This window comes from Dendropsophus ebraccatus, chromosome 2, assembly GCF_027789765.1.
Source record: "Dendropsophus ebraccatus isolate aDenEbr1 chromosome 2, aDenEbr1.pat, whole genome shotgun sequence".
Taxonomy (NCBI): domain Eukaryota; kingdom Metazoa; phylum Chordata; class Amphibia; order Anura; family Hylidae; genus Dendropsophus; species Dendropsophus ebraccatus.
In genome coordinates this window covers 106,041,702-106,069,207 of record NC_091455.1, presented here as the reverse complement: position 1 = coordinate 106,069,207, position 27,506 = coordinate 106,041,702, and the positions used below count along the sequence as shown (strand labels likewise).

Sequence of the window (27,506 nt, the reverse complement as noted above, 5' to 3'; positions counted from 1 at the left end):
TAAATATTGACATTAAAGCAAATGTACCATCGGGTACATCCTCTTTAATATATCCCACGTATACAACGGCGCTGTAACGGGGAAGCTGGTGCTGCGGTCCTATCCACGGGTACCGAGCCGGGAATGAAGCACTGGAGGCGGGCCGGCCTGCCCCCAGTGGGAGGAAACCCCCGCCCCTCTATGACGCGGCTCCATTGATTCTAAAGGAGCCGCGTCATAGAGGGCTGGCCCATCTCCAGTGCTGCTTCAGCCCTGGCCCAATACCCGTGGATAAGGCGGCGCTGTACACGAGAATCGGGCCGCAGTTAAAAAAACGGACTGCGGCACCGGCTTCCCCGTGACGGCGCCGTTCTCTCCGTGAGTCATATCAAAGAGGATGTAAAGAGGTACATCCTCGATAGAATGGCGCCGTGTCATAGAGTGGCGGGGGGGGGGGGGGGGGGGGGGGGGGGTTCTCCCACTGGGGGCAGGTCGGGATATTTGTAGACTACTTTATATGCCAATGATATATTTTGGCATACTAGGGGGGGAAGGTCTACCACCCTCATTGCACTGATCCATACCGTCCGCCCTAATGAATATTAGCAGAGCAGAATGTCACCGCACATCTTTGGGATGGGATGGCCTGGGAGGGCTGGCCCCCAGTGCACCAAAACGCCCTTTAAGCATGTGAAATAAGCTACAAATATCCCCCTAACAGCTCTGAGGATCAAGGCAACAAAATCACCTTCAACCTCAGTGCACTGTGCGCATATAGGGACACATTAATTCTTACTGCATTGAGCACAAAAAGAGACTGAAAAACATACAGACAGTTAATTGCTTTGAACACCAACAATCAGACTAGGCCACAACCTGACGTGAAGTTTAAAAAAAGATGTCATCCAAGCTGCCCCTATTTCTAGACCTTCCCACACTGAACTGCTCAGCGGTAGACACAATACAGCAGTGGCTGCTTTCTTCCAGAAACAGTACCACACTTGTGCTCAGGTTATGTGTGGAGCTGCAAAACCACACACACACAAAAACAGTTTCTAGAAGAAAGCGGTTATACTTTTCTAATACCGGATAATACCTTTAATAGATGAACACTCAGTAAACTAAACATTGTAGACCTAAGCACTTAAAATGTAAAGAATCTCACAAAAAATATTCTTCCTAGACACTCTTTCTAAATGAAAGTATAAAATGACTGGGCATGATCAGCTATTGGTGTGTGACCAACAATGGCTGCCAAACTACCTGCACAAAATCCATATAGTAGTTAAGAATATAGCCAAGCTTTACTACAGAAAAGAGTTTGGTGCCAAGTCATTTTGTATGTAGAATTCTAGTCTTTTTAAGGACACTGATCACAGCAATATGTGCAAGGAATGACAATCATTTGTCAATAGCATGACAGAGTTTCAACACGGCTCCAATTGTTCACATTTACGCTAATTGTTTTTATGGACCTGCTCCCTTTCCAAGGTTCTTGGTTGTACAAGCTTATAAGTGTGTTTCTAGACAATATAAAATTTTGGATTGGAGACAGAAGAGCACCCTATAAGGACACCTGTCTACACAGCACATATTTATACAAAATACAAACCTATATACATGTCTAGAGAGAAAAAAGAAATCTTACAAAAATCTACTACACTATGCAGCTACTCAAACTCACACTTGTGCTGGGAACTGTGACAGGAAAAATCATGGCATTCACTGGTTTCATTCAACTCAAATCCCCTTAAGGATATATTGGTATCATGCCTTCTGTTGATGGTGGGGGAAGCCTTCAGTATGGTCACATTGATCAGCTTGCTTAGTATTAAGAAATTATTGAATAAGCAAATCACTGCCTACTGGCACAAAGGTATTGTAAGAAAACCTGACACAGTCTCAGCTTAAAGTGTCACTGTCGTTTTTTTTTTTTTTTTTTTGCAGAAATCAATAGTCCAGGCGATTTTAAGAAACTTTGTAATTGGGTTTATTAGGCAAATATAGATTCAAAAAGACTTTTCCCAGACCCCCCCCCCCCCCTCCTCTGTCTCATTCACTGCTCATTATAAGGAAATCTCGACTCTTTAACATCGCCAGTAGAGGGCAGAAAACAAAAGGATTACACAATGGGAGCTGTGTGAAAGCTGGTATTCAGAGGTCAGTGCTGACTTCAGAGGAGATAGCCCGCTAATGTAGCTGTTAATTAACTCTTTGTTGTTCTGTTTTGGTGCCTCATCTCCCTCCACCCCTCCCCTATCCATAGAAAACCATGAAGACAGGGGGAGAGCTTCAAACTGCTTTTTCATGATAAAAATGCATTTTTCGGATAATAAACCCAATTACAAAGTTTCTTAAAATCACCTGTACTATTGATTTCTGCAAAAAAAAATAAAAAATATAATAATAATAATGAAACGACAGTGACACTTCAAATTTTACACTCCAAGACCTGAGCTCATTAAGATAGTGATCCTTGAGCATACTAAAGAACAATGAAAGTTACCTTTTCTGAAAGTTCACCTTGAAAATACTACTAATTTTCAGCTACTCTAAAAGTGCAATGGCTGATCTCTACAGTGAACTGCATGTGCACTAAAGCAAAACATTAGACAATTAATACCATTCTGATACCAAATTCCCATGAACTCCTTAAAAGCACCCTCTTACGTATTTATTTTTTTTTTTTGCATTAGATTTGAGAACAGGTCACAAAAGCTAAAAAGAATGTGTAGGTGTTTTACTTTCAATGTGCATGCAAGCTTCTATCAAATTAAAGTACTTTAGAAAAATAGTGCGCATTTACTTATTTTTGCGAAGTTTCAGAGTGACCTTTCAAAGGAAAAGGTAAAAACACTTGTCAATACTGTAACCTGTAATGAACAGCTGTTATTTGTGAGCTGAAGGTTTGTGCAGCATTAGGAAGGTGTATAGATGGTAAGTGGAGCACTGTAATTGAATGCTGTCTAATGCATGAGTGCAGATGCTTTTTGTTGTTTTTTTTTTTATTTTGCGTAGAGTTCACAGTATCAAATTCTATATTATTACTCTACTGAGAGATTAGGGGTGCGAGCTATCACTCTGAATTTTAATCAGAGAATTCTCTCATCAAAAAGTTTAGTGGCATACACCTGTTTCTTTTATTACATAGACATTTTATGTCATGAAAGAGCTTTTCAGATTTGTAGAAACCCATGGCACAAGTTGAATGACACAGGATCTGCTAAATTTTAGAATTAAAAATCTGCAGTAATTGACTATAATTAACATGGCTCCTACGCAATAGTCTTTCTGTAAGTGGTGCTATTAAATAGCGCTCTTGTATAAAACACAGCACCAATGTGGTATTAACATAGTTTTAGGTACTGTTGATTAAAAGAAAAAAATCCCATGTTATACTGAACAGACAGGACCATAAGCAAACAATCCCAGAACAAAGGGCAATGTCAGACTCTGGTATAGGTGGTAAAAGTACAGTAAGAGATAGGTATCCACCATGTCTATTCACATTCACCAAACTACACTGTTGTGATACATTTGGCGCACCTTCAGCCTGCCTATTCTAGTCTTAAGCTGTCTGAACATAAAACAGTAATGATACACCTCTAGCAGTGTGCTCTGTATTCACTTCAAGTACGGGCCATGTGGAGAGGAGAGGCCAGCCAATAATCACTCATTGCTTCCACTTGCCAGTGTCAGCAGGAACCTAATAGTTGCTGCTTATGGCATCCACAAGGATAAGTGGCTGCCTCCAGACAGTCAACAAGGGCCAACAGTCTGACAGCAAAGCAAAAATGATGCAGGGTTTTATTTATTTATTTTTTGCAAATGTATATTATAAAAGACATTGTTTGGTATGCACAACTGAAATGGAAATAATAATAATAATAATAATAATAATAATAATAATAATAATTAGTGATGAGCGAATACTGTTCAATCGAATAGTGAGATATCCTGCGAATATTCAATAAGCCTTCATATCCCCCAGCTTCAGGTTTTACCCTCCAAATGGTCAAATAGATGTTTTTCACTAATCGAATACTTGTTCCCATAGACTTTAATGGGATCGAATATTCGAGGGATATTCGTACGAATATCGAATATCTCACTATTCGCTCATCACTAATAATAATAATAATAATAATAATAATTTATTATTATTATTATTATTATTGAACCAACAGATTCCACAGTTTGTAGCTTAGGTTTGTAGCTCCTTTGCTGCATTACTTTAGCAGAAAGTGTCTCCACAGTAATGTACATTAAAATATGTTGAAATTGCACTGTTAAATATTGGGGACAGTAAATGCTGCATTTCAAAGAAGAAAAAAAGAAAGCCATAGTCAAAACGGACAGAATTAAAAAAAACAGCTTTTAAGCTTCTCTTACCTTGGCCAACATAGCGAGATGCTGATTTTGAACAATAGCTGTCCTGTACGTAGCTAATCCTCCTTCTTCTAGATTGGGAAACAGGAAATACAGATGGACACTGTAATAAAAAGAAATGAAGAAAAATCAAAACTAGCACGAAGAAAAATCAGTATGCAATAATCAAATTGCTTAGTGCGTGTGATCAATAGGAATTAGTATTCATGTGAGTCACGAAACATCCATAGATTGCAACAAAATATTATTCATTATTAATCCATCATTTCAATTGCACTGTACTTAAACACACACAGATTGGAGCCAGTTGTCAGAAGAGTGAAATGATCGATATGATATATCCCAAGCATAAAACCTGAACAATGTCAAAAGCTTTTTGTAAGATTTTTACTCTAGTAGATTCATAGCTTGTGGAACTCACTCATTCTGAATATAAGTATTAAAAAAGTTAAATTAAAATATAAATATACACACACACACACACAAAATAATTATATAAATAGATAGATAGGATAGTCATGCCGATTTAGGGTTTTAACCAGCTATGCTGAGCAGTACCTAGCAAGCTCTTAATCTGCAGTGCTTACCCATGTGGATACAGACTATCATTACTTTCATGCTGTTTGAACCACAGGCAACATGAAAGAATGATGAGCACCCTTATTGCAGTGATACATAATTGACAATTATTGAACAGTTGCACCATCTCAGAGTAATTGTACGGGCGTGTTCACACGTACAGGATCAGCAGCAGATCCACAGCAGATTTAATGGTGCAGATTTGATTCTGCGTTCATTATTTAGTTACATTGATATCTGTGCTATCAAATCTGCTGCGGATCCTGTACATGTGAAGCTATCCTAAGGGTAAATTCACACGGGCGTCTCGCATAAGAAATCCGCAGCTAAACCGAAGCTAATCCGCAGCTAATCCGCAATACACATATTAATAATAATAAGAATAATATGTGTATTGCGGATTAGCTGCGGATTTCTTGTGCGAGACGCCCGTGTGAATTTACCCTAACTCTAAGTTGGGTCAGGAAGCTATGAGCCCACTATGCAAGGACAATTTTAGAAAAGGGTGCAGCGCTTTTGTCGCTTTGAGTCCCTTACTAATCAAAGAAAGGCGGCTTATGCTGGTGATACGCCATCACTTTATGAAATGAACACATCTCCTAAATCAAACAGTTGTATATAGATACCTATATTATTAGCACTTAGACATGAAACTTTCTCATTCATTCAAATGCAGCTTCTATGAATAAATCTAAGCCAATGCCTCCAAATCCCAGAACAAATTATTTATAACATAACATAGTCATATTCATGGGTTATAGATGAAATAATTCTGACTGATGCTAAACCAAATAAATCTTCAAGGAAATCCAGTCGGTCAATAGGACCATATAGTTTCTAGTGAACACATTAAGCATTTCATCCTCTTGAAAATGTAACATATAGAAGCTATATAACATATATATAGCTAAAAATGATTGGAAACATGCAGGAGGTTAAAAAGATTAAAAGGGGTTATCCAGGGTTAGAAAAACATGGCTGCTTTCCTGAAGAAAAAGCACCACTCTTTACCTCAGCTAGTGTGCAGTATAGACGCTCAGTTACACTGAAGTGAGAGAGGCCAAGCTGTAACACCACAACCTGGGCTCAGGGGTGGAACTGTTTTTTGGAAGAAAGCAGCTAGTTTTTTTTTTTAAACTGTTTTTATCATTTTCATTTAAGTGGATATAACTTTAGGGTTAAATCCTTTCCAGCCTTTTGAACAAAAATGTTTCAGTACTTTCTGCACACCTTGCTGTTCTCTAAGGCTGGGTTCACACTACGTTTTTGCAATCAGTTTTAGCCTAAGGGCCCGTTCACACTATGGAATCGGCAGGGGGGGGGTTCCACGTGGAATTTCATCGCCGATTCTGTAGTGTGAATGGGCCCTTAGAAGGAGCTTGTTAGGTGATGCTTGGTGGTGGTGTTACAATGTGGGCAATTGTGTCTAGTTAATACAGAAGTGCCCTACACTTTGTGAACACCCCCACACACACACACACACTTACCAGAGATGACAGGAGAGGATGATGTGCTCTTCTGTCATCGCATCTACTTCTCGCCTATTTCCCCATGCTGACCGTCTACACGTCCTCACCATAAGTAGCCTGGACTATGCTGCTGGGAGAAGGCAGCAGCGTAGTCCAGGCCACTTCTGGTGAACATGTAAGCCAGTCAGTACGGGGGAATAGGGGAGTAGTAGATTCGATGACAGGAGAGACGCATTTACATGTTCGGAACACGGACGTGGAAGGCCTGTACCTGAGTCTGTCGTCACCTTCAGGAATGACAAAGCTCCAGCTCATCAAGGTAGCATCATTAGGGAACAACTGCTGGAGACTGCACTTTCTCCAGACTTGAATCCTATAGAAAACCTATGCCATTAGCAGAGTCCCTTTGTAGCGGGACCCCAGAGGATGTTGTACCCCAGAACCTCAATGACCAGAGAGCTGCCCTTTAACAACAGTGGGATGCCATGCCTCAGCAGACAATAGGTCACCTTGTGAACAGCATAAAACATCGTTGTTAAGCTGTTAATTGATGCTCATAGGCACACAACATAGGCACACAGACATTGGCATTTTTGGGGGGTACACCCACCACTGTTGTTGGCTTCTGTTACAATAAATTGTATGCGATGAGCAAATTCCCATTGCATTCTTCTGCTTAAACGCCTTACTTTCTCGATATAATATCACTGTAGCATAAACGTTTTAAGTTTTCCATAAATTTCACCTGCCAGCCAAACATCCCTAACTTTTTGTGTGCCTTTATTGAAAATCATCAGTTTTGTAATGAAGCTTTTGATTGTTGCCCTGGTTGCATCATACCTCTTGGAAAAAGACCTTTTCCCAGCACTAGAAGCACTGTACAATTATGAGCAAGGACAGCATAGCTTGAAAGAACACCTGTCCAATCTGTCTTTACAGCCTGACTTTTAGAATCCTGGCATGTGAATACAGATTTCTCAAATAAAAGACAAAATAGATAGAGGACCAAACAAAAATCCCAAATCGCTGAAGAAAGGATGACGTATTTTCTTCACACGCACTTCAAGCTGAGCTGGCTCGAAGAATGATGGTGATTCTGTGCCATTTGCTTGAGTTATTAGGCAAAGCCAGTCAAGCAACTTGGCATAGAAAAAGACTAAGAGGTGTCAAAGTATAAGGCAGCAGAATATGTGGTTTCTAGTCCCTTTCTACTTCTGCTTGTCCGTGGAAATGCATGGTCCTTCTCCCTAGAAATACATCATTGCACCAGAGACACCATTACTCTTACATGGCATAGAAAGGCACTGCCACTTATCAGCAGATGTAAGGAAAAGATTCACAGTCTTAATCAATAGGTGTTAGGTATGGACTATGGACAACAGATGCATGGCTGTACATATATGACAAGTGTGGACAAGCAGTCACAACAGTTTTGTGCCTTATTCTTTGTATTGGACACATCTGTAACCTGTTCAGAGGTCATCCTACAGGGGAGTGGAGGATGCTCTGCTTTTGTCTTTTTTATCTACTAGTGTCACCTTTTGCTGTAAATCTGTCATCACAATCAGAGCAGGAAGTCTCATGTTTAAATTGAGCCAGGCTGCAAACTGCAGGATTTCAGGATTATTTTATAAACTAGACAGTAAGACAGAAAATTAGCAGTTAGACTTTAACCTGTGAAGAGGAGGAGAGAACCCCAGAGGAAGGGTTAACAACGAGAGAGCGCATACCCTATCATTGTGATTTTTCTTTCCAGAATAAGCTTTTGAAAAGTGCACTTGCTCACTTTCTCACCCGTCTGTGCCAAACTGGCCTTTTATTGACTCTAGACCTGGACGTTTACCGTCCAGAACTTATCATAGTGTAAAATAAGACAAACAGCCAGTGGCAGATGATTTTTTGACACGTTGAAAGACAACGATCAGGCGACGAGTGAACATTTGCACACTAGCTGTCTGATTGCTGCCACTATTACACAGGGAGATATCTGCCTAGATCTAGATATAATCGTTCCTTGTAATACTTTGGATATTGTGGCCATAACAAATTGAACAAATGGCCAATATTGTAAAACATACATGTGCCTGGTCCTTCCAAGTGATACATATTAGGTGTTCAGTGCCAATAAATGGATCATCTTTGAAATGATTTGGCCTTTTTGACACAAAGCAATATAATAATTCTACATTTATAAAGCAGAAGAACCCCACACAAACACGGGGAGAACATTAGTAGTTGTCCTTGGTGGGATTTGAATCTAGGACCCCAGCGTTGCAAGGCTACAGTGCTAACCAGTGAACCAACTTGCTGCCCTATACTATAGTTTATATAGGCTAAGGTTATGTTCCCACAACGGGATAATGATGACCATCTTTCTGGATGGACAACATTTTAGCGCCAAAAGACAGCTGTCCATTGGTAATGACATCTGCAAATAATGATCATGAAAATTATTTGCGGCCAATATTATTAATAGACCGTTATGGTGCTAAAATGACAGTTGTCCAGACACACGGCCATCATTTTCCCGTTGTGGGAACATAGCCAAAAAGGATAATAATTGTTTTTGTCTTTTATCAATCTTAAATACAACAGTCAAGCTAATGTATTTGCAATCATAACATTATTTTCTAATAGTAAACACCAAAAATTCTAAGTGACAGATGATTGAAGTCATCGGCCTGTGTAACCGATTTGCTTAGCAACCCTCTTGAGAATCACATTAACAATTGTAAATGATATGGTATGCAAATAAAAAGGAATCTTGTAAGCTTTGAAAACAGGTCAGTACACTAAAGTAAGTATTATCTTAGAGATGATAAACAGCGCAAAAGCGTTCCTGTTGTGGAGGTGATTGAGAACCATGAAGCCTTATCAACCACCCCCAAAACATGGCAAAACTATAGGGATTTAAGAGCACCCTGCATGGATTCAATGGGAGGGTGAGATTTATGTTGGGATGATGAGAGGTATACTTGCAAACTGTGAGCTTATCTCTGTGACAGCATCCTATCATAAATTATCTGTGGATGGTGGGTTTTTTCTAGAGCTGCTGTGAATATAAGCAGGCTTAATGTGTCAGCTGCATGAGGCTGCACACATTCTGCCAGGCTGTCAATGACAAAACATGGTTTTAGACACAGAGCCAGGAAATATTTCACATGGTTTTTGGATGCTCACTTACTCATACCAGCAAAACATTCTGCTTACAGTATAATCCAAGTATAGATTATTAAGAAAATAAAACAGAAATGATCAACAAAAACTAAATGTCAAAGAGAGTATAATACATACTATCAATACACAATATATGAAATGTGTGTTTTTTATTGTTTTTTTTTTTTAACCCCTTCATGACCGAGGTCATTGATGCCCGGATGTCCAAATCAAAATAATCCTGGTGGTTTTTTTTTCCATTAAAGCTGTTTACAGTGCGGGAACAATAATGTTATATTTTAATAGATCGGACAATTCCACATGCTACAATATGTAATATGGTCTGTTTATTTTCTTTACATATTTTTATCTTTAGAATGGGCAAGGTGGTATTTTAAACTTTTATTGGGGGGGGGGGGGGGTTAAAAGGGTTTTAATACTTTTAAAAACTTTCTTTAATTACACTTTTATTTTACAGTTAAATATGCAATCATTAGATTGCATATACTGATCTATGCTATAGTATAGTATAGCAAAGATCAGTACTACTGCCGATTTGTACATAGAGTTTGCCTGAGAGCAACCTCTACCTACAGATTGTCAATCCAACACAACAAATGTAAGTGTCTTACACTCGCCCATCAGTGCTTAACCTGTAACTGACTTCCTTTGCAAAAAAAATTGCAGCGTTTAAGGGGTTAATGACAGACAGCTGCGGGATCGCAGCTGCTGGTCATTATGCCCAGATCCGGACACACTGTTGTGTGTGGGGCCGCTGACACTGCAGCAGTTCTGCAGACATCTAAAGCTCCTCACAGTCAAGAACGTATACATACGGGCCATCTGCAAACCTTGAGCATGCTCGAGTTCATCCGAACCCGAGCGTTCGGCATTTGATTAGCAGTGGCTGCTGAAGTTGGATAAAGCTCTATGGTTGTCTGGAAAACATGGATACAGCCAATGACTATATCCATGTTTTCCACATAGCTTTAGGGCTTTAGCCAAGTTCAGCAGCCACCGCTAATCAAATGCTGAACGATCAGGTTCGGATGAACTCGAGCATGCTCGAAGTTCGCTCATCTCTAGTTAAGATACAAGTACAGACAAACTTAGACAAGGAATATAATGCTATATATTACTGGAAATGTATTAGAGGCCCATTCTTCCTACCAGTATTGTGCCCAGTCAGTGCAGCAGAGTGTATGGGCAGCTAGAATAATTAGAACTTATTTTTTAAGTAATACGGCTGATAATTACTTGGTGTAATAGGGTCTTTACATCTATCTAAAAATCTCAAGCCTCCCAGTACTTATCAGCTGCTGTGTGTCCTGCAGGATGTGGTGGATTCTGTCCAGTCTGACATGGTGCTCTCTGATGCCACCTCTGACCGCAACTGGAACTGTCCATTGCAGGAAATGTTTTCTATGGGGATTTGCTACTGCTCTGGACAAAGGTGGCAGCAGAGAGCACTCTGTCAGACTGGAAAAAATACACCACTTCCTGCAGGACACCATGAGCTGAAAAGTTCTGGAAGGTTTACGATTTTTAGACAGAAGTTAATTACAAGTCTGTATAACTTTATGACACCACTTCATTTGAAAGAAAAAAAAATCACTGTAAGGCAGTGTGTCTGATAAGATATAATACAAGCTTCTCTTTTATTCGTTTGTACTATTGATCTATGCAAAGTTTGCTAAAATGACAGTGCCTGGGAAAGTCTATTATCTATTGATAGACAACCACCCCATCTTGAGCCACCAAAAGTTAATCTTACAATTAAACCAGCGATCACATGACAAACATTTGTGCAACCTTGACTGACGTTTCAATGCAGATATCATCCAAAAGACGGATGGATGGACAGATCAGATAGTTAGAAATGACATGAAAACGTCAGCTATGTCACCAAAGAGCAGCGTAGTTTATAATCAAATTTTAAAAAATCTGTAGAAACTAGAATGATGTCAACCTTGCAACTAATAGATTAAAAACGAAAAAACTGTAAGCATAAATAAAGTAAATTTAATTTCCAGATCGTTTACTCTGATCGGAACTAATGGACCTAAAATAAGTAAAAGTACACTTACGCTAAGACGCTATGGAGATCGACGCTAATTTATTTATTTTTTGCAAGTTTTATGAATGTTTGAAAAGGTAATTGCTGAATCTTTAGGCGAGATGAATTAAACGTTAACCAGCCCATGCTGCACATAAGGCTTTTCTATCTTCTAATCCCCTCCGATGTGTATTCCCATAAAACTAATCTCACTTGTAAACAAGCTTTTCACTTCAGGTTAGGAAATACAAGATCAGAGATAAATCACAGCAAGGAGAAGTGACAAACATTTTGAAATAATCACCCTTCTCCCTGCAAATTGGACTCAAGCTTTGGAAGCTGCCTATCTGTTCCAGGCAAGCTGATCCTTCAAGGGGGAGGAGAGGAGAGAGGGAAAAAAAATAAAATAAAAGGGCATTTGACACGACAGTCACGCTGGATTTCATTCTGTAATCTTACATTTTGAGCCCATCAGCAGTGTAAAAGACTTCAAAGGAAGCCCCATATCTGAAGAGGGATGTTACAGGCTACAAGCACAGAAACATGCCCTGTATTTATCAAAGAAAATATGACAGTTTAGCAGTGCGGTGCCACAGTACGACAGAGTTTTAAATACAAACACATCTCTACACTTAGAATCAGAAGGAGGGCTGTGCTGTCTTTTATTTCTTTCAACAGACTTCACTGGGAGTAGCGCAAATAGAAAGCTCCAGGCTCCATGGTTCACAACACCACTTTGTGACCCATGATGTTTACCTACATGGCTGATCCGAAATAAAGCACTATTACATTACTAACTAAACCTGAATACCAATATTAATGATGGAAATCTGTATACACAACCACTTTCAACATCCTTTAGCGGTTAGGAAAATGTTGACGTGAATAAAACCTAAAGACACTCTCCATTGTTAAAATGACATTCAGTGCAAATTCAAGCAATTTTAATGTTTTGTTAAAAAAAAAAAAAAAAAAAAAAAAGGAAAACGAAAAATTGTTTGTAGCTAAAATCTAACATATCACAAATCCTCCTAGGAGGTTGGGCATCCAATATGACCACTTGTACCAATCCCAGAGGCAAAGCCCAAATAAAAAACTAAAAAAACATGCTTTTGTGCCCTTGTGCTCATGCAAAGGGCATATATTTCTTGTAGCCCTACAGTTTATGTAACTGCTGGTTATAATTTATACAGTGTGTGAGCATCAGGAGTAGCAATTACAAAATAAAAAATGTAGCCCCTTCAACACGTTTCGCTGTCACACACAGTGTCCTCAGGAGGCATAGATATCGATCTGCCATTAAGTACTAGTCTTCCTTATAAAAGTTATGTGGCCACTCCCCAAACAACCCTACAAAGTGAACTAATATACTGTATATGAGCTAGTAGCTACTTGCCAGTAAAGTGCACTGTGAATGGTAGATCTGACATCATCCTGTGTAACTACACCACAGATGGGTGTCTATAGAGTGGGGGACAGCCCACTCAACATGTCAACAAATCATTCTATTAGTCAGGATGGGTGGTCCCCAATTGTGTATGCCACTAGGAATGCATTGATAGGCTGGAGTAGCTGACTGTCATTCACCTAGCCTATCAGCTATTAAAGAGGAAACCTCCTCCTCTTCAATGTCATCTTGAGGAAGAGGTTCCCCCTGCAAAAGCCGATAGACTAGGTGAATGACAGCTACTCCAGCCTTTCAATAAATTCCTAGTGGCATACACAATTGAGGACTGCCCATCCTGACGTATAGAATGATTTGTTGACATGTAAAGTGGGCTCTACCCACTCTATAGATGCCCATCTGTGGGGCAGTAAGACTGCATTCACATGTTCACCAATTTTGCAGACCTACAGACGTGAAGGCCTGTCCTTGATGGTTTCCCGCTCACATAAATTGATGTATCAACATCATGCCTGCAGCGGGGAAACTGTATGAATCACTGCGGGACTATAATGACAGAACCATGTCACTACAGTGTTGCGAAGATTCAAACATTTTCCCCGCTGCAGGCATTCTGTTGATACCTCAATTCATGTGAGCGGGAAACCATCAAGGACAGGCCTTCACGTCTGTAGTCCCACAAAATTTGCTTTGGTGTGAATGCAGCCTTACTCAGGATGATGTCAGATCTATCATTCACAGTGCACTCTACTGACAAGTAGCTACAAGCTCATATATAATAGGTCACAGTGGAGGGTCATTTGGGGAGTGGCGACATACTGGCTACCTTTATAAGACCAGTACCCCATGGCAGATTGATAGCTATGCTTCCTGATGATGCTGTGTGTGACAGCAAAACATGTTAAAGGGGCTACAAGTTTGATTTTTAACTTCTACTCCTGATGTTAAAACACTATATAACTCATAACTGGCAGTGTCAGTAACATTAACTGTAGGGCTACAAGAATTCTAAGCAATTTGCATGAGCATAAGGGCACAGGAGTATGTGCTTTTAACATGTTTTTTTTTTTTATGCTTATTGTATGATTTTAAATAAGTAATTAAAAGTGAAGTTTAAAGTCAGGTCCCTAAGGGGTCTCTACTCCCCGAGGGAGTTTTCTCATGGGATTGGTACAAGTAAAATCTAAGATTCAACCCAAGCAGAGTGTCAGATACACAACTTCTAACCATAAAATCTGAAGATGTGCAGCTTTTGTACACACTACATACACATAAATCAAATTGTATCCTTGCAAAATCAGAAAGACTAAAAAAAAGGGGTTAAAGGGGTACTCTGGCAAAGTTATTTTTTCAAGTCAACTGGTTACAGAAAGTTATATTGAATCCCACTGTCTGGAGAATGTGGATGCCTGGAACACATGGCTACAGCCTATGGCTTCAAAAGCTGATCTTTTGGATTCGTACAAACCCAAAACTCAGCAGGTTCGCTTGTCTCTAATTACTACAGTCCCAGTCCCCTACAATGAGTTGAAAAGAGCAGGGGAGAGAACTGCTCAGCTGCAAGCCGCTCCCGGGTCTAATGATCAGTGAGGTTCTAAACACCCAGATTTCGAATGATCAAAACTTTTGATAAGTCAAAAGTTTCCTTTTTTTCCCCCAATCTGACAGTAATGCTTTAAACACACATTTCCTACTACTGTGGCTGCCAAAGTATGCTAAAAGCTGGGAGAACCACAGGTTGGAGACCACTGACCTGGGATAGTTATTATTCCATAGCATAACAATTGTACTTTAAAAAGGTTACTGTCTGACCGCAAATGTGCTAAAAGATGTACAGAAAATATGTACAGGTGCCTGTATTTCAGTTCACTGAATGACTAATTGGAATGCATTATCCTGGAATAAACAGCCCCTAAAGAATGTGCTTGTTAGTACTACAGCACCTAAGCTCTACAGCAGGGATGGGTCACAGCTTTAGTATTTTAGGAAAAACGGACTGTAGCCCTAGCACTGGAGACGAGGAGCCAATGACATTACAAGTACGTAGCTTATCTCCGATCACTTCTTTTGTACAGCATATTTTATTAGCCGTCATCTTTGTAGTGCAGAAAATAAGCTCCTGTCACCAGTGCACAGAAAGTTAGAGATTTTTCTTTTTTTTTTACAATAACTTGAATTGCACAGGGCATCATTTGTCTGTGCCTGGTGTCTCAGACAATGGATTGTAAAGTTCTTTCTTTACTAATGTCTTTCTTTTCCCCCTGTCTAGTATTCATGTTTAAGGGTTAATTTGGTAACCAGTTAATAGGCTTTAGTTTATAAGTAATGGCTGTATAAATTATACATGTGTATGTTTGTATACAAACTCACACTGTGTATATCTATATAAGTAACAGATACTATGTGGGAAAAAGTAAATGCACCCCAATCTAAAGGTTATACATTTATAGAAATGATATCTGGTGGGTGAACAGACCCCTGCAATACACAGGATGCATTACCATGTTTGCATAACCAGCCAATGGCACAGAGTGGACCTTAGGGGGGGGGATTGCCTCAGGTGCATAATCCCAAAGGCGGGTGCAAAATCTGAAAACGTATTGCGTGCCCGGCAAATGTTAAGTAAACAGTAACATATACAGTGTATGCATCACCAATATACAGAAACTGAGTATGATGATAGGCAGGAGTCCTCCTGTCCATACATTTCATGGAGCCATACACTATTGACACAGTATGCTATAGAACAGGGGTCCTCAACTGGTGGACCGCGGAGGCCAGTTGTCTGAAGCCCCGCTGGAGCCATCGACTCGATCCCTGTCAGTCAATCTTGTGGAAGCAACAATCACAAGAGGCTGCTCTGTCCTGTGTCTGGTTTCGGCGCTCGAGTGACAGCACTGGGGCGCCGATGCTAGGACAAGGGGAGAGTGGCCTCTTGTGACCGCTGCAGTGTACCCCTGCTATAGAATGTATATACAGGACTCCTGTATATACTATCTGTCTATCTCCGGACTCGACCTGTACATTAATAAGCAGTGATGCGTACACTGTACACATCTCTACTTACTTCAAATCTGCCAGGTTGGGTTAGGGGAGCAATACTTGCCTTGCCTGAAGCGCTGGAAACCCATGCTACATCATTGGAGCCAGCTTAATAATATATGTGTCATTAGACGATGGTTAGGCTATGGCATAAGGGATACACAATAAGTAGTATATGGCAATGAAATTTCTGCATCTGAGTAACAGTTACAATTCAGAGCCTACACCAAAAGTATACTTCAAAAGTTTACCTAAGCTCAAGTAAAAAAATCGTATTGATTTGGGTTTCATTTGTAATATACACTTTGTAGATCGCATGTGTGTATATAGATATAAAATAAATAAATAAATCTCAAAACTTCCTGCTCAAATTTCAAAGTTTCTATTCCCTTAATTTATCCTTGCAAAATCCTGCATTGGTTTCTTATTAGAGAGAAATATAGGCATTACAACTTTTTTTTTTTCTCTTTTTTTTTTTTTATCTTTTCACAGGTTGCGTAGTGGGTCTTTAGTAATGTTTCATAAATCAGCTCTAAAACTGCACTTTAGAAATTTCTACAGTATTTGTTTCTTGGTTATATGTCAGTAGCAAGCGAAAAGCACAAACTATTGTATAGTCTGCCGTATTTCTTCGTGCAAATTCCAAGGTTAGCCTGTCGGCTAGGAAAGGGAAAGCGATTAAACATATCCTAAATTCTGCAAGAGCACAAAAATACAAAAGAAAAAAGTGCAGATGCTAGTAACACCGGCAAATGCATTTATTTCATTGTCCTTGCAATGTTAGACAAGGGCATTCAGAAATTGCATCTGTAAGTATGAGTGAGACATATTATCTGCATGTATCCAGTAGTGGAAGCAAAATGGATTATAACCAGTTTGTTGCGATCACTAAATTATTTGGTTTCTATATAAGTTAGTTCTGGGTTAGTAAGAAGCACGGATTAATGAAAATATAAATTTTGAAATGCCAATGCCAGTCCTTGCTATTGCTATATTAATTACGTGTGATAATTACCCAGATGGCACCGCTATGTTGCTAACTGCATCAGTAATGCTCAAGCATATTTTCTTACAAATGTCTGCTCTATGAGACAGCTAAATTTACAAGAAAAATGAAAAATAAGGAGAACAGCCCAGCACCGGGGACAGAATGTAGCCAGCAGTTCCATAGAAAAAATGCTTCATTACATTAAAGCTTTTAAGAAACCCCTGCTATAGAAGGCACACCATACTCTGAACATTCTAAGTTCTTCATAATGATTTAAACCTGAACAGCTTTACTACTGAGCGATAAAAAAGCCAAAGATTTAAACAGGAGGTAAATTAAATATACTGTACCAAATGCACTAACCGAAAATGATGGCAATCCATTCTGTTGGAGCACTTAATGGAGCCACCTTAAAAGCCAGTTTTATGCACCTGCCAGTAAATAGCGCTAAAAACATACTGTCATCTGTTTTCAAGACATAGTATTGTAAAATTATCATGTAACACTTTATGTCACATGTGAGTAAAATAAATAAAAATCAGTAATATAAAATATAATATAGCAACATAAGGTATAACTGTGCATCTCAGTTGGTGGTATGCAAATCCTAAGGCCTACGCAAAGATGGTGACAAGGGTATATAGCAACCACCTGGTGCAGGTCTGAAGCCATCCCATCAACCTTCCCCATGCTTGCAGGGTGTGACAACAGCCTAGTTGTATGTACCCAAAGCTTTGTTTTAGGAATGAGAGTCTATCTACCTCTTATTCTCCTACTTTGGGTTTAATAGAAACACAGAGGTGAGCTACAAGGTTCGGCTTCTTGCCTGAAGAAAAATAAGATTAGTCACAAGGTAGCTAACATGACCATAGTCCTACACACGGTGTGTGTCTGTACACATGTATATGTGTATGTATCGGGGTACTAATAAGACATGGGGTGGTAGGTTTATTCAGGCAATAAACGACAGAATTAACTGACCAATAAATAGTGATAATAATGAAACAAAAAGGCGTGTGATTAATAAGCACAGAATGTCAGGCTTATTGAATAATTAGCAGAGGGATTACGGCTGGGTTCACATGTTGCTACTATGCTGCAGCCAACACTCCGCTTGACTTGCATATCAGTGTTTATTAAAACTGACAGCAGTTAAAAGCACTTTATTTGTTAATGGCTGCACAGTACTGTGGGAAAAACTGCTGCTGCCATTCTGGACTGCAGGACTAAGTGCTTAATAACAGGATTACTAAGCACCATGTAGTATCTTTCCTCTGTTATTCCTCCTGGAAAAACATCCATAGTTAACAGATCCTCTTAAATTTAATGCTAAATGGTAGAAATAACTGAGCCCTGAGTGACTGAACTAAAATTTAAGGTAATGTCAACTGATTAATTTACCTTAGTTTTTCTCGATTTTCATGATCAGTTGGAATCCCACCAGGTGGACCCCCACCGATCAGGATAGGGGATAACTTATGGAGATGGGACAAGTAGGCACTTACCTCTCCTCTAACCAGCAGTGAGTGACCTTGCCGGGCTCCGGGATATCCACGTCCCAATCCGGCTGATGGATTGGCCGCTTAGCTAGTCAGTAATAGGGGTGGAATGCTTCTCCAGTCACTGATTGCCTGATCGGCCAGCCCATCAGCCGAGTCGGCATCCCACTCCTCTTGCCTCGAGTTGTGACGTCATCACAACTCAGGGGAAAATGACTTCCGGCAGGGGTCCCGTGGCTGTTTCGGCCACTCTCCGTGGGCACGGGGAGAGGTAAGTGTCTACTTGTGAAATCATGTTTGTTTTTCAAAGCTTATGACATCTTGACTTGTGCCAAAAGGAAAGGTAAGGAAGGACTTCTGTTCTATGCCATAGTATAACAATATATCACTCTTTATGTAACAGTACATTCAAAAACATTTATTTGTATCTATAATAAAAACAAAAACACAATAGTTACTCAAGCGAACACAGTGATTATCTTTATTTACCTTGTTAAAAATTCAACTACAGCATCTCCCAAGAACTCCAATCGCTCGTTGTGGTTTATTCTAAAGAGCAAAAACTCGTTAGTTTGCATGATAAATAAAGAATCATGAGCACCTAATGACATTAAACTGTAATCTTTACTTTGATTGTATAATGCAAAAATTTGAGCAGTTGAGCTAATTTTTCTCATTTTGAATGACGATGTTCAGTGTCATGATATGGAATTCTCCCCCATTAATGAATTTCTCCACAGCTTTAAGAATACATGCACATTAATGCATTTTGCCATTGATCAAGAGTTGATGTACCAATGTACAGAGATCCCACAGAAAACTCTGCCGCTCCATTCACTCTTTCCTATGATCAGTAGGGATCCACTGATTGGACCTCACCCATCAGATACTAAAGGCTCTTCTACATGGGCCGATTAATGGCCAGGAGTATTGCTAGAAACGCTCCTTCAGACAATAATTGGCCAGTGTAAAAATGACAGCCAACAGCTGTGGAGCAGCAAAACCCCCCGATCCTCAGCTGATCGCATCTTTTGTACTGTGACAAAATATATCACTATCAGCTGCATATCTCAATGTGTGAGCAGGGGATATGCGGCAGTTAGCATTACATTTAAATGTCTACACAAATGATACAATGATCGTTCGTGTGGCTCGATACGCTGTGCCTTCAAAAAGCAAACTTTATATTTTGGCATTGTGTAGGGGTCCATTATGTTGTAGTTAATGTCCCCCTTGAGCTGGCAAGAAAACATGAATACAACCTATGGCTGTATACATGTTTTCCAGGACTCCCTGGGGCGGCATCAAACTTCTCCAGCTGCTGGGAGTCAAATGGCAAGTGTTTGGGTTCAAAGAACATTGCCGAACTCGAACAGTTCAGCAAGTCTGCTTAACAATACTTAAGGGTAGGTTCACACTACAGAATCCATGCAGATAATTTCCGGAGGATTCCGTCGCTCATACCTGTTCACAGCGGTGTGCCTATCTGTCCGTGCCATAGACACCATTCTATGCAAGGGTGGATTCCGCTCTCCGCTGAAAAAATTGACATAACAATCCTTTCGGTGGACAGCGGAATCGGCCCAGCCATAGAATGGAGTCTATGACATGGGAGGATAGGCGTGCAGCTGTGGGGGGGGGGGGGGGGGGGGGGTAAGAGTGAAGGAATTTATCCGTGCGGATTCCGTAGTGTGAACCGACCCTATCAGCTACCTAACAGTATTAGCAGTGTGGAACATAAATTGCAAATCAGATCCACTTAAAGTAAGTCTCTTTTCCCATATTAGCATTTTAAAATATTCTGTGCATGCTCCAGGAAAGCTATTTGTGCATATAAGAAGCATATTTATGTGACCCCATTGGGATGGGTAGGATAGTTGTGGAAAGAGTAAACTGAGGACTGTAGTAATAAACTACATCTATTAGAAACATCAGAATTCTTACCTAATGTAGTAAAGTCATCAATAAATATAATTCTCCTTCGATGTATTGAGAGCCATCAGGCTTAGGGTGGGTTCATACTGAGGAATTCTCTGGGATAATATCCGCGGAATTCCGCTGTCTGTCCGCACACCTTTCCGCCGGCTCCATAGACACCATTCTATGGGCCGGCGTATTCCGCTATCCGCCGAAAGAAGTGACATGTCAGTCCTTTTGGCGGAAAGCGGAATACGCCGGCCCATAGAATGGTGTCTATGGAGCCGGCGGAAAGGCGCGCGGCCGTGCACGCTGACGGACAGCGGAATTCCGCGGATATTATCCCAGAGGACTCCTCAGGATGAACCCACCCTTACACAGTAAAGCTTTTAGGCGTTTTATATCCAAAAGTAGTGGGATCTACAAATATACATATTTTATACATCTCATTCCTTTAGGAACCACATGTGGTTTGGTCTAAAACCTCACATCTAATTTCCCTATGTGAACTTGGCCGAAAAGGCAAACATTTCTTAGATTTTCGGTGTCACAGAAAGCCTTTACAATAAGGAGCATGTGTACAAAATACATATTTTAATAAAATATTACTTCAAAATTTTAGCAAATGTGTAATAAATTAAAAAGACTTACCGTGAAGGGGCTGGATCATCTTGGCCCAGGCGGGACATAATGTTTATCAGCGTATTTATTCCTGTATGCATGCAAAATCAAAGTTGCCATAAATGACAAATCAAGCAGTTATAAAACTGTGAGCGGAAAGTTCACAGAGCAGTACGCTGGGAATGACTTAAATTGATAGTGTTCAGGAGCCGGCACCCATAAAAATATAAGAGCATTTTCTCATCATATGCTTGTAAAAAGGAGATGGCTTGAAATTTATGTCCCAACTTTGCTCCTTTACTACAGTTAACACGAATAGCAATTAAGTCTTCTTAATCCCATCATTTTATACAATGCTCTTTAAAAGAAATAAATTACTTGGCCACAGATTCTTTTGGGCAAGGGCAACAAAAGCCATAATTACAGCAAGGCCAGATTTTCAACAAACAATTACAGAATCAATGGACTCAATGGACCCTTTTTTAGTACTGCAGTTATACACTGCATGGAAAGGAAAGAAAAAAATGCTAAATAAAAACTTCAGGGTCTGCACAATTATGACAATACTGATAGTAATAATAATAATGGGATCTATAAATATATACTTAACATTCCTTTAAAGTGAAAGCTGTGTGGCAGGCTTAAAACAATTTTAAAGAGCTACTCCTGGACAAATCTGACATTTTAACCCCTTAAGGACAAAGCTCATTTTCGTTTTTGTGCTTTTGCTTTTTCCTTTTTATGTTTATAAGGCCATGGCGCTTGCAATTTTTTCTACAGACACACATGAACCCTTATTTTTTGCGACACCAATTGTACTTTGCAATGACAGACTTAATTTTCCCCAAAAATATGCTGCGAAAATAATAATAATAATTTGCATTGTCAAATTGAAACGACAATACGTAAACGACATGTGTCACAAACCAAAAGTAACAATATTCACTGCTGGTAAAGCATTACCTAAGCTGCTGGTTCACACTACGCCCATGCAGTACGCCCCAAAGTGTGTTGCCAAAACGTGCTTTGGGGCATACCGCATGGGCATAGTGTGAACCAGCACCTTAGGTAATAAGGGGAGGGGATTTTTTTTATTAATAAAAAAAAAAAAAACAAAAAACATTTTTATTTTTTTTACACTTACTAGAGATCAATGCTGTATATATATATACACAGCACTGATCAATGGGATCAGTGATACATTGCACTGGGCTGCTGCAGCACAGAGCAATGTATTGCCGAGCCGGGATCAGCGTCAGTGCAAAAGAACGGATCCCCCCCACTCCATGCAATCGCGGGGAGAGATTTGACCCACTAGAAACCAGGGACATGAAAAGCAAAGCATTTAAATGCGGCTGTCAGGTTTAACAGCTGCATTTAAATGCATAATCAGCTGACGCAGCGATGGGACCGCTCCGGCTAATAGCAGCCAGGAGTGGCGCAGTTCAGATCGGGGGAACAGCGGGACCCCTCTCTGAACCCCCTTTGCGCTGCCATGACATACGAGGTACGTCATGGGACGCGAAGGGGTTAAATTAAAGGTGTTATCCAGAGAAAATCTTTTTCTTTCAAATCAACTGGTTTCGAAAACTTATATAAATTTGTAATTTACTTCTATTTAAAAATCTCTTGTCTTCCCATACTTATCAGCTGCTGTACGTCCTTGCAGGAAATGTTGTTTTCTTTTCAGTCTGACAAAGCGCTCTTTGCTGACATTTCTGTCCGAGACAGGAACTGTCCAGAGCAGCAGTAAATCCCCATAGAAAACCTCACCTGCTCTGGACAGTTCCTGACATGGACCGATGTGGCAGCAGAGAGCACTGTGTGAGACTGGAAACAATACACCACTTAATGCAGGACATACAGCAGCTGATAAGTGCTCAAGATTTTTAAAAAGTAAATTACAAACGTAAAAAACTTGCTGAATCAAGTTGATTTAAAAGAAAAAAGATTTTCGCTGGAAAGGTTTATCCAGCGAAAATCTTTTTTCTTTAAAATTAACTGGTTTCAGCAAGTTGTTTAAGTTTGTAATTTACTTTTTAAAAATCTTGTGTCTAGCAATTAACAGCTGCTGTATGTCCTGCAGGAAGTGGTGTATTGTTTCCAATACACAAGTGTGGCCACAGTTTTAGATTTTCCTTTTTTTGTTCAAACATATCCATTAACTGACCTATATGGTTCAAACAGAGAGCGTAAAGTGTAGTTTTCTTTACAATTCCACTTTATGCATACAATAAAAGAATCTACATAGAAAATTGTAAACGTGAACTTTAACAATTGAACCGCATACCTTTTTTCCGCATATGCATGTAATGAACTTTCCGATCTCCATACTTTGGCTGTCTAATTCCACAGTTAGAAAGAGAGTTGCGGGCATGATCTGGGTTCATCCCAAAATTTAAATGGTGACTAGGATGAGTCATTGCCAGCTGTAAAAGATTTTTAAACGTTTCAAAGTTCAAAAAAGATAAAATCATAGATATGTGCTATGAAATAGTGGTAACATTAAACAAGAAAAATTAAGAGTATAAATGAATGAATGGCATGTGAATTAAAGGGGTAGTGCGGCGCTGAACAATTATTCACTAAATAACACACATTACAAAGTTATACAACTTTGTAATGTATGTTATATTAGTGAATCGCCCCCTTCCCCGTGTTTCCACCCACCCACACCAGACCCAGAAGTGTAGTGCTCTATACATACTTGCCTCTTTCCGACCCCCGTCCGCCATCTTGTGCCAATGATGTCATCTTCGGACGGATGGCCGAACCGCTCCGACCGTCCCTAGTGCCGGCCGCCCTCTGCCGCGTCATCAGCTACTCAGCCGCGATTGGCTGAGCATAACTGTGCTCAGCCAATCGCGGCTGAGCAGCTGATGAAGCGGCAGAGGGCTGCCGGCACTAGGGACGGTCGGAGCAGTTCGGCCATCCGTCCGAAGATGACATCATTGGCACAAGATGGCGGACGGGGGTCAGAAAGAGGCAAGTATGTATAGAGCACTACAATTCTGGGTCTGGTGTGGGTGGGGGGAAACACGGGGAAGGGGGCGATTCACTAACATAACATACATTACAAAGTTGTATAACTTTGTAATGTGTGTTATTTAGTGAATAATTGTTTAGCGTCGCACTACCCCTTTAAACCATTTAGGCCACCTTGTATTATATCTTAGTCAGACCACTTCCTTACAAAGATATCCCTATTTCAAGCTGTTATTCCCTATCCACAGGACAGCTGATTGGTGGGGTTCAACTGGTGATATCCCTTAGGGATGATTGGGGGGGGGGGGGGGGAACAATTTGAGATGGGAATACCTCTTTAATGACACAAAATTACAGCAGTATAGATAACTCAGGTCACTATAGGAAGTTTGGGTCACTAAATTCTCAATCAGGTCTGGACTGATTTGCACTGTAAACTGTTTGTCTTATATATCAGCATAGAAGCACCTTAAAAAAACAACAAAATCACAGGATTACTTACTTCCAATACTTAAACATACCGGGTTTGCTCAAGGTTCACTCACTTCTACTAACTGCAGAAACATTGAATTACAGGTAATGTTCTAACCGTCACCCCCCCCCCCCCCCTTAGTTTTACATGTAGATAAATGGTGTTCTCTCCTCCCTTACCATTAAGTTCAAACCCATCATAGTTGCATAGTTAGTATAGTTGAAAAGTTCAACCAAGAAGGGGAGGAATGATGAGTAGATTCTATAAATACCCATTTATGCTATTTCGGTCTAAGAACTTGTCTAGCCCTGTTTTGAAGCCCTCTACAGTTTTTGCTGTGACCAGATCCTGTGGTAGACTGTTCCACAGATTCACAGTTCTCATGGTAAAGAAGGCTTGTCGCCTCCGGAGATTGAACCTTTTTTTCTCCAGGCGCAGGCAGTGCCCCCTTGTCCTTTGAGGGGGTTTTACCTGGAACATCTTTTTCCCATATCTCTTGTAGGGGCCATTTATAGATTTAAATAAATTATCATATCTCCTCTTAAAGGGAACCTGTCACCCCCCGTGCCGGGGTGACAGGTTCCCGACCCCCCGTTAGAGACCCCTATACTTATCTTATCGCGCTGGGTCCCGCTTCTGAAGATGGTCGGGTCCCGGAGATCTCAGCCGCCGCAGCCCGGCGCGCGCGCTGAGAGATGAGTCCAACACCCATAGAGAATGACAGGAGAGTCCAGCGCTCCGTCATTCTCTATGAGCGTTGGACTCATCTCTCAGTGTGCGCGCCGGGCTGCATCGGCTGAGATCTCCGGGACCCGACCATCTTCAGAAGCGGGACCCGGCGCGATGAGGTAAGTATAGGGGTCTCTAACGGGGGGTCAGGAACCTGTCACCCCGGCACGGGGGGTGACAGGTTCCCTTTAAACGTCTCTTTTCGAGACTAAAAAAAATTGACTCCCTTAATCTCTCCTCATAACTAAGATGCTCCATTCCCCTTATTATTTTAGTTGCCCGTCTTTGTACCTTTTCCCTTTGAACCTCATTTGCCAAGTGTACGCCCAAACACTTTGCTAACAGGCTGCTCAGCCAATGACTGGCTGGGACCGCTGCGACCAGTGACTGGCTGAGCAGCCTGTCACTTTAGAGAGCAGCTCTGAAATTGCACTGGCGATTGTGGGAAGAAGCAAGGAAGACACCGGAGAGCATGGACAGGTAAACCTATTTACTTTATTATTACACTTTTAAAGCAAGGGCTGCACGGACATTGCTAATGCACTTGCTGCACAATGGCCGAGCTGGGCAATAGACTTAAGTAAACGGGCAATGATATAGCAGATTGGTGCTAGTTTACAGTTGTGACCGGGCCATGTAATGTCTAGGTCCACATAGCGTTTTGCATGAGGTTTTGAGTAGTGCCGAGGAAGTTGTCTGTTGGAGTCATAAAAGGATTAATTGATGCTGGAAGACTCCCAGCCGAATGCAAGTCCCAGCTACCACTTAACACTGTATGTGGCCAAGGCTACACCAATGCAAAGGTTACTGCCCTGCCTAAGATTATTTTCACAGTTCCAGCAAACAAACAGTGGCACTAACTGGATATCCAGGCAATAGCTTAATATCATTTTGCAGCTCAGCAAGAGCTCTTTAGGACACTTTTACTGCCTTACTCCAAAGTGGTAAAAGACCAGAAATTTTACACCTCTTTTATACTCCATATGATGTATTTGTTGGAAAGTTTAATTTGTTGATTTTACATGATGATTAGTAGCAAAGCTTTCCTTTCTTAAACATGTCTATGGCAGCAACAATTACAAGAAAACAAAAAAGTAGAACAAAAGTAATCTTACAATATTCCCAAGGTCACTTATGACCTTCATGAAGGAACGCTGTATGAGCTTCTGGATTTAAAATGTAAAAAAGCAAAAATATGAAAAACTATCTTGCTAGCTTGTTTTGCACATTTCACCCTAAAAATGTCAGGCACTTTTGTATCATTTGTTTATGAAAGAATTTTTAAGTGGTTATAAAAAGTTACGAATCATCCAGTACCTATCAACTAGTATTAAACATTTAGAAATATATGAATTATAATATTGGGAAATATTAAATATTGAACATTATTAATTGTACTCCGCAGGTTTTATTTCTAACATGGAATATACAATTTACATGAACACCACCAACAGACACATTGTATATTCTGTGCATATTTTCCGTTCCCTTCTACCCTGACTGCTTGGAGCCTCCTACAGCTATGTCAACAGTGATTTCTTGTAAGGATTACCTGTTATCAGATGGGAAGGATCTGTTGCAAAAAGAAATGAATGTAAAGCTGGACTAAAGAGCTTGCCTGTCATTGAACTTTCCTCCTGTGCTAGTCACGTTTCTTATCGGATCCTGCTAAATCTGCTCACATAATTTTCTTTAATTTGCTGTTTTGTCAGTACATGCTTTTTTCTTCTAATAAAAGCTGTAAAATATTACTTCTGTTATTTTGAAATATTTGCATACTGTGCATATTAGTAATACATTTACATCCCATACTGAGATTGTTGCAAAACAGCTTTACAGAGACCGGGGGTGAGCTTGTCATGACAACTCAAGTTCTGCATTTACTTAGCTTCTTATGGTGTACCAGCTAGAGCAAAAAGAGAAGCAGCTCACAGCGCAAACAACTACGGTAAAATAATATCTTATATATATAGCAAAAGGGCTAATGTACAGGATTGTGTATACTTGCTTTTCTCCGATTTTAACACATAGGTCATCTTGGAGATAAAACATAACAGCAAGTTCCATTGCATGTTGTACAACTGAAGTTTTCTCTCCTGGTTGCACTGCTTTAAAGTGTCACTGCCGTTATATACAGTAGATGTGATAAAAGGAAAGTTTGCAATTTACATTCCTTTTTTTTTATTTTTAATTATCATGAAAAACACAGCACTTTCTTTT

The 27,506-nt window shown here is 40.2% G+C and overlaps 1 protein-coding gene across 2 annotated transcripts in view; it reads right to left on the bottom strand.

Annotated features, from left to right (window-relative positions):
• DROSHA (drosha ribonuclease III) overlaps positions 1-27,506 on the bottom strand; it is a 214,898-nt gene that overhangs the window by 65,427 nt on the left and 121,965 nt on the right. For both annotated transcript variants that reach the window (XM_069958135.1, XM_069958134.1), the window contains exons 18-21: positions 23,391-23,529; positions 21,131-21,191; positions 19,052-19,111; positions 4,372-4,471 (exon numbers count right to left, since the gene is read on the bottom strand). In XM_069958135.1, the coding sequence (XP_069814236.1) occupies positions 4,372-4,471; positions 19,052-19,111; positions 21,131-21,191; positions 23,391-23,529 (360 nt within the window). The remainder of the gene's footprint in view (positions 1-4,371; positions 4,472-19,051; positions 19,112-21,130; positions 21,192-23,390; positions 23,530-27,506) is intronic.